This window comes from Hibiscus syriacus, unplaced genomic scaffold, assembly GCF_006381635.1.
Source record: "Hibiscus syriacus cultivar Baekdansim isolate YM2019G1 unplaced genomic scaffold, ASM638163v2 tig00013960_pilon, whole genome shotgun sequence".
Taxonomy (NCBI): domain Eukaryota; kingdom Viridiplantae; phylum Streptophyta; class Magnoliopsida; order Malvales; family Malvaceae; genus Hibiscus; species Hibiscus syriacus.
The window spans coordinates 1953437-1961376 of record NW_024062312.1 but is presented as its reverse complement, the minus strand read 5'-3'; the positions used below and the strand labels follow the sequence as shown (position 1 = coordinate 1961376).

Sequence of the window (7940 nt, the reverse complement as noted above, 5' to 3'; positions counted from 1 at the left end):
AAACTTGAACAAGTTATATAACATATATATTATCTTGACAACAAATCAGCTCATCGATTAATTCTAAAATCTAGGGGATTTAACCTACAAATTTAAGACATGACTAGAATAAAAGATTTTAAAGTTAATACTCAAATTAAAGTATTAGACAAATTAAAAACAAAATCAGGATCAAATTGGATTAAATGAAAATCCAAGAAAATAAATCATATACAAGTAGTGACCAAAATGGAAGAAAACAAAGCAGGATGCCAGCACCACTTATATGTAACTTTACAAGGACTTGTGCCCTAATTATACCAATTTTACTAACTGTCACATAACACTTTCGTTAAATATTAATGATATATGGCTATTTTGAAACAATTTAAAATAATTCAGTGGTTATATTTATATAAATTTGAAAATCATGGTCATTTCGCGACTCAATCTATAGTTATATGGACATTTATATAGTTTATCCTAAAAACATAAACATTTTTAAAACTTTTTTGGGTAAACTATGTATTTAGTATTTAAACTATCAAGTTTAGTTTATTTCAGTACCTAAACTTTTATTTTTTTTAAACTTATATCTAAAATTTAGTTTTCGTTTCATTTAGTACTTTTGTTAAAAATTTAAAGTTAAATTTAATTTTTTTGAAACTTTAGACACTTAAACGGACCAAAATTGATAGTTTAAATATTAAACGAGTTAAGATTTTAATAATGATCAGTGAAATACTAAAATAAAACAAAAACTAAATATTATATATGATTTTAAAAAAATAAAAGTTTAGTTAATAAAATTTGATGAAAACTAATAGTTGAAATATTAAATACTAAATTTATCCAACCTTTTTTCCTTCGTTTTCTCGATCATTTTTACGTTTTCATTTTCGATTATGTTTCGATCAAAATCGAATTTTTATTCTCTGGGGGTGAAAAAGAAGAACGTCTTCTGTCATCTAAAGCATTGATTGAATCGAACTCTGATCCGCCATGGTACGTCCTTTCTTTACCTTTCTCTAATTTATTTTCCCAATTCAGTTGCATGAATTTTTTATTTATTACGATGAATTGTTATTAAATTTCGATAAAATTAATTGTTTCTCAATGCTAATTTGGGTTGTTTAGGTTGCTTAGTGAATTTTTAGGTGATTCAGGGTTTGGTAGTCAGCAATGATATATTGTTTAATACTTTGTTACAAACCTTTAGAGTTCAGATATAATCTTCCAAATTTTAAGTTAACTTGATCTGGTTCAACTTTTTACTTCCTTTTTAGGTCAATTTAAATTTGGGTTTTTGATTTTTCAAGCGGCTAATGTATTTTTTAAGGATTTTGGATTCTTGTTCTCTGTGAAATCAAAATCTGAATCGTCTGGTAAAGTTGGTTTAAGTCGCATAATGGGTTAATACCTCTATTTCTTTACATTTTTTATCTCAATTTTTTTGTTAGAGGGATTAAATGTTTCTGTTTTTAGCTGCTTTTCTGTTGTTGCATCTTGACTTTGTTGGCATAATTTTGGTTGTGATTGGATCGGAGGGAAATGAATCAAAGTTCATATCTTCGACTATTATTTTTCATATTGATTTTAATGAGAAGAATGTAAATTGTATATGAGAATGATTGTAACTTCATTGATTTTATGTTTTTCATTTATCAAATGTTGGCTTCTTTTGCATGTTTTTGGTCATGATATATTCGAAGGTGATGAATTTAAATTATTATCACTAACTTACGTTTCTTATCGGTATCGTGATTCGATATAACATTGAACTGTTTGCAAGAGTTATGAAGTTTGCAGTAAGCTTTGTTGGAGCTGCCTCCGTTTCCCTTTTGTTTTGATTACAATATCAAGAATTCTCAGATTTTGAAATACTGTCTTCTTGCTGATAAGAACATTGATCAAAGATAGATATGGTAGCTATAGATGAGTGTAAATTGTAATTATGATACTTTGCTGTGATGATATGATCATTATTTTTCACTTATCCATATGCCCTTTTATGCAGGCTGCCAGGATTCTTGCCAACTTAATTGTAATGGGATCGGGTATACTGGCTCGAGCTGTTGTTCAAGCATACTGTCAAGCACTTTCAAGTTAGTTCAGTATTACTCTACTGTTATTTCGTGTTTTTTACTTGCTTTTTTTTATAGGAAGTGGAGGCCTCGTTAAAAAACCCCCTTCATGATTAATGGAACACTAATTGGTATTCTTTAATCAGCGGAAGGAGAAAAAGAGTGTCTCAAATTTCATTAATAATTGAGAGATTACATAATGTTTAAAACAGCCGATCCCCCTACAAAAACAACCCGAAACACTCCAAATAACACATCTAACACTTAAATAAAAAACATCAAAACCCAACAAACAAACACTACCCAATACCAGCCTTGGCTAAGGTATCAGCTTCTATATTAGCTGTTCTGTCCACCCATCTGATAGCACCCTCAAAAACTCTTATCATAGCAGCAATTTCTTTGGCTAAATCAAGAAAAACTGCAGGACAGTTATCAGGATTCTTAACCCAATCCACTGCAAGTTTGCTATCATTTTTTTTTACTTTGCTTTGAAAATAGGAACCTGTTTTTATTGATTGTTATGAAGATTTTATCTTAGAAATAGTAATACAATTGTGCGATATAATCACCGTTGTCGGGAAATTTACATGATGAACTAAACCGATTCTTATTTTCCTTTTTGACATATGCTGATATATATGCTTTCTTGAGAAATTTGGTTTAGTTCCAAAGCCAGCATCCTATTGTAATAAAATAGCAGCAGTGATGTTCTTTTATTTGAGAGATCGATACACTGCAATTTTGTTTAGTCGGTATCTGCAACTAGATTGTTGCCTTCCTATTGCCAAACTCGCCGTGAGCGACAATGAGGCGATTAGTAATGTTTTTATAGTGGCAGCTATTGTGTTTGTTTCATATGTATCAATCTTTTGAACAGTAAGTTATCGCAGATGCTGCAAAATCTGGTGTTACTCATGAAACGCTACAGAATGCCGCCCGTTGAGCTGGTAGAGTCATGACAGTGCAAGAAGCTAGGCAGATTCTTGGTGTAAGCGAGGATGCAGCTTGGGAGGAGATAATGAAGGCTAGTATACTAAGCATCTCTTTTCGTTTTCCCTTTCAGTTGCTTTCGTCTCAAATAACCTTGAAAGCTTCTTCCACTATATTGCAGAAGTATGGCCATTTATTCGAGAAGAACGCCAAGGTCGGGTGCTTCTACCTTCAGTCAAAGGTTCATCGGGCTAAGGAGTGCTTAGAAGCCTCCCATCGAGCCAAAGGCGAGGCAGTCCCCCTAGTTGAGAATCCGTCCAGGTTTACTCGTTTCACATACAGATGCCCATATGTAAACTAATTTGGCTCGAATAATACAACTATATACAGCATCCTATCCTGCTCCCCATTCTTGGGGTTCGAACTATTCATTCAAATTTTGTCCACAATGTTATACAGTTGAGTGGTTGCATCTAATAATTAAGCTTTCGTTCCGGCAATATGTCGTCAATATGTCATTGCCGGTGACCAACTTGTTGCAGCTGTTACGTAGTAGTTTAGTTGAAACTTGAGGCACTGAAAAAGTATGTAAGAAACTGTATATAAAGAATACAAGATGTTGTAAATTCCATGCCTTATTTTGGTGTTATACTGAGGTTTTATCAGTTTGTTTCTGTTCCAACATGTTTTTCAAAACTTAAGAATTCTAAGGAAACTTGAAATCAGGGTATGAATCTTTTTCAAAACTTAAGAATTCTAAGGAAGCTTGAAATCAGGGTATGAATCTGCCGGCGTTCCACCAGCCACGTGTGCGATCGCACCCACAATTTTCCGATATAACCAAAAACTACCTGTGAAAGAAATCGAATTATTAACTGCAAACGTGTTGACATTTAGAATTCGAGTTTCAAATCGGTTGGAAGTCGACTTTAAAGGTGATTATATAAAGCTGATGTTATGTCTAGTTTGCCATTTTTCTACCATTTTATATTTGCATTCACCGGCTGATGCAGCCTCAGCAGATTAACCAAAGATGGGAGGAAGTTCCGAGTTAGAACTAAAACTCCTCGATTTCAGGCATAAACAAGCCATTAAAGATCGGAGAAAGGTTCGATAAAGAACTAACCTCTCCATTTCAGGCCTAACATCGTTGAAGCAAATATCGAATAACGTTAAAAACTTACCTTCCACTTTCGAGTCTTGAAAAGCTCGACTACAATGGGGTTTCATTCGAGAAAGACTTGAATTCTGTCACCCATTGTATCGTTAAAATCCAACAACAGCTTCCCACCAACTTCTTCGGCGGCATCGTCCAACAATTCCTTGATGTTTATGCCCCCCAAAGCTGTCAAGAAAGGAAATCAAAATCTTCGCGGTTAAATATTCAAGAAACATGGTCATGGTAGATTAAGATCGTAAAACAATACCATACCCGGAACGATATTTGTTATTCCTTCCAAAAACCCGGCCTGAGGAAAAACCGAATGAATAACTTAAACGGCAGAAGAATATCTTCGCAATGGATTTTCGCTAAAGAGTTAAAGAAAACTAAATGGCTGGACCAAACTATCTAATCCGTATCACATATTAAACACCCGAATGAATTTCAACAATAGAAGAAGCACTTACTGGAAATTATGATTGGCATACGGGCATGTTCAGTTAATGAAATGATAAGCAATCTATTTAATAAGGCACCTTCGCTTGAAGCAGAAGACTTACAGGAACTCTAACGTCCAGTCTCTCGATTCCGTCTCTTCCGGTAATCTTGATTCTCAATGACCGAGACCAGATCCTAGCAAAAGGATCCCTTGAACCATCTGCACGATAGTTACTGTATACATCAGGAGTTATCACCTCGACAACTGGATCTTGAGGACTTTGACCTCTTTGTTCCGACTCATCTCGAACCCGTTCTATACTGTATGCATTACTGCTCACTGAACATAAACCATGGTTATAGGATTAGGAAGACAAGGCAACAATATTAAAGACTTAAGGGTTTAATTTGGGAGTCGGCAATGTCAGCAACTTATAGTAACAAAGAAGGCAGGACAAATACAAATTTTCAGATATCCAAAAATATGGAAAAAAATTGAAAACTCCCATGCCGAGCACATACTCCATAACCGACACTCGCACTGAATCTGAGTAGCATAGGTTTTAAGTTCAATTTGGACCCTTGAGTCCTAAATCTCACCCACCTCTGTCTCCATATAGCCGATAATTGCTGGCAGCATATATTTTTTCTTCCTCATAGTATTTATTGAAACCTAAGATTTCCTTGATTTCTTCGAAAGATGGCATGCTCCCCGGAGGCGGAATACGACCACCTTTGAGGGCATTCAGCGAATCCTGCAAATTTGTGGAGGTTGGCTTTTGAGAAGCAATATCGTATTAACAATTGAATCATAAGAGAACGAAGTGCCCCCCATAATAAGATTAAGTGAGCTTTTGAATCTTCAAAAAAGAAAAAAGTGCGCTTTTGAACACATGAACGAAGTGAAGATACAAAACCTGCATTGCTTGGATAGATACTCCAATCAAGGAGAGCGGATATGCCACAAGTTTATATCCGATTTCTTCGAGTTCAAGCGGAGTGAGTATTGGTGTTTTCCCCCCACCTTCAAGCATATTACCCTACATAGGAGTGCAAAACCTGCATCAATTCTCATTCGGAAGGTCCTATGCTAGAACAATTACTTTCCAAATTCATATCGGAAAGCCTACCGAGATGTTAAATGTTTAAGCAACAAAAGGAAACTACTGGCCTACCACTAGATAAAGTTATGTTTCTTCAGTGTTCTATCTTTGAATAGTTTGAAAAGAACATACTATACCATTTTTGGAACTAACGGAGAAACTTCACAAAAGGTTTTCATTTCTTCTTTAGAAGCTAGTGCATCAATAAAAAGGACATCTGCTCCGGCATCGGAAAAAGCCCTTGATCTCCAGAGTGACTCCTCTAAAGACAGCGCTTGACGAGAATCCGTCCGTGCCACGATAACAATGTCCGAGCCACTCTCTTTGCGAGCGTCAACTGCTGCTTTAATTCTCATAATGGCTTCCTCTCTGGATACCACCTTCCTGCCTTGTGTGTGACCACATGCTTTCGGAGACACCTAACAGTGAATTTTTATAAAACCCGAGCCTCAAATATGAACAACCAAATAAGCAATTCAAAGATTATATAGAAAACTGCTTAGAGGACCATAAACATTGTTTACGGAAATGCAGTGTTCATGTAATGTCAATACAGAAACAAAAGTATTTGAAAAGATGATTTTCTTTTCATTTTTTCTTTTTGGCTCAGAACATGAACCTGATCTTCGAGAATGATCCCGGCAAAGCCGGCTCTTATGTATCCTTTAACAGTTCTCTTCACATTCATCGCATTTCCATATCCATTATCGCCATCTCCAATAACAGGAATCGACACGGCCTGGGTGATTTGTTGGCCCTGATCAACCATTTCTCCATAGGAAATAAATCCCGTGTCCGGTAATCCCAGACGAGCAGCAGAAATGGAAAATCCTAACGATGGCAGCAAAGGATGTTAATGCAGAAAGCATCTCGAGACAGTTGAGCAACAAGATAGCGAAAATCGTTAAACAAATACATACGTGTAATAATACACATTTCGGATTTTGATTCTGGAAAATGGAAATGGATCAAGCTGAAAGGGATAAATTCAAAGAAACAAAAATAGTAGTGTTCTACAATGAAACCAACAGGTGGTAAGAACAAAAGGACCAAAATTACAGTAATTACTAAGTTTTTATGATAAAAAAACCCACTGAATTAATATATTGTTCTCAAATTAAGTCCAATTAATTTAAGGGAAACAAAACAGAACATGATTGCCTTAAAAATCAACAAACAAATTCGTCTAAGCTCGGCTCATTTTCGCCCCTAATTATAAACTCCAAGGCAAAACTGCATGAATCATCAAAACAAAAGAAACCCAAATCAAAACACCAGCAGTTTACCAATCAATAAACAGAAAAGATTGAAGTTTTCAGATCCAACAACTCCAGCTGAAGGAAACCCAAATCTCGGAATTCATAAATCAATGAAAAGAAACAAAGGGAAAGTGAAAGAAAAGATTACCACTGGTGAAACAATACCGAAACCCAGCTCTTTCAACAAGCTTAGCACTGAGACCATCAAAACAAGCAGGGCCTTGATGAACCCCAGGCGATTCCAGAATCTGTCGAAGTGACTTTGCAGGCGATCTACTGTCGCCTAAACAACAAGAGATGGCTCGGAATCGCTTAGGAGATGTGAACAAAGTGTGGGTCTTTGGCTTTCTTCTGTGGGTGTTGATGATGGGACACACAAAGGAACCATTTCTGGAATTTGAAAGAGGGGAAGATTGAGATTGTGGGAAAGGGTGGCTGAAAAGAGAGAGGGTTTGATCTCTGGTAATCACTGATGATAATGATGATGATGGGTTCATACTTGAATACTGAAAAAAAACCCTGGAATTTTCACTGAGCTCTCTTCGCTTTTTCGTTCTGGTGATGACACATTGAAAAGGCAGTTTATAGTCAAGGAATTTTCTTCAGCGAAAATAACTAAATACTAAATTTGCCAATGGCGATTTGATGACTAAAATATCGTATATAATTCGCAATCGAATATTACTTTTTTCTCTCTCTCTCCCCCCTCTCTCTCTCTCTCTCTCTCTCTCTCTCTCTCTCTCTCTCTCTCTCTCTCTCTCTCTCTCTCTCTCTCTCTCTCTCTCTCTCTCTCTCTCTCTCTCTCTCTCTCTCTCTCTCTCTCTCTCTCTCTCTCTCTCTCCTCTCTCTCTCTCTCTCTCTCTCTCTCTCTCTCTCTCTCTCTCTCTCTCTCTCTCTCTCTCTCTCTCTATATATATATATATATATGAGTTATTTGTATTTATTCAATTATCATTTTACTTCATGCACGACATATATACAT

General features: G+C 35.8%; 1 protein-coding gene and 1 pseudogene across 2 annotated transcripts; one reads left to right on the top strand and one right to left on the bottom strand.

The window, feature by feature from the left end:
• The first annotated feature begins 875 nt into the window (after positions 1 to 875).
• On the top strand, positions 876 to 3445 carry LOC120206754 (annotated as a pseudogene).
• Positions 3446 to 3597: 152 nt separating this feature from the next.
• Positions 3598 to 7659, bottom strand: LOC120206753 (2,3-dimethylmalate lyase-like). Of its 2 annotated transcripts, none has more exons than XM_039206343.1 (9): positions 7107 to 7659; positions 6319 to 6530; positions 5837 to 6118; positions 5514 to 5636; positions 5201 to 5351; positions 4719 to 4936; positions 4429 to 4465; positions 4181 to 4341; positions 3598 to 3847 (listed from the first exon to the last, which is right to left on the bottom strand). In XM_039206343.1, exons 1-8 carry the CDS (start codon positions 7453 to 7455, stop codon positions 4223 to 4225), a joined length of 1491 nt encoding a protein of 496 aa, XP_039062274.1. In that variant the 5' UTR covers positions 7456 to 7659; the 3' UTR covers positions 3598 to 3847; positions 4181 to 4222. The 2 variants fall into 2 exon arrangements, with proteins under 2 accessions (XP_039062274.1, XP_039062273.1); XM_039206342.1 differs by having other exon boundaries at positions 3599 to 3843.
• Positions 7660 to 7940: the final 281 nt, after the last annotated feature.

Coding starts and splice junctions, on each gene's coding strand:
- LOC120206753 (XM_039206343.1), bottom strand. CDS start 7,455: ATGAACCCATCATCATCATTATCATCAGTGATTACCAGAGATCAAACC. Junction 5,637..5,836: donor CTCCGTTAGTTCCAAAAATG/GTATAGTATGTT, acceptor ACTCCTATGTAG/GGTAATATGCTTGAAGGTGG. Junction 4,937..5,200: donor TCGGCTATATGGAGACAGAG/GTGGGTGAGATT, acceptor GTTTATGTTCAG/TGAGCAGTAATGCATACAGT.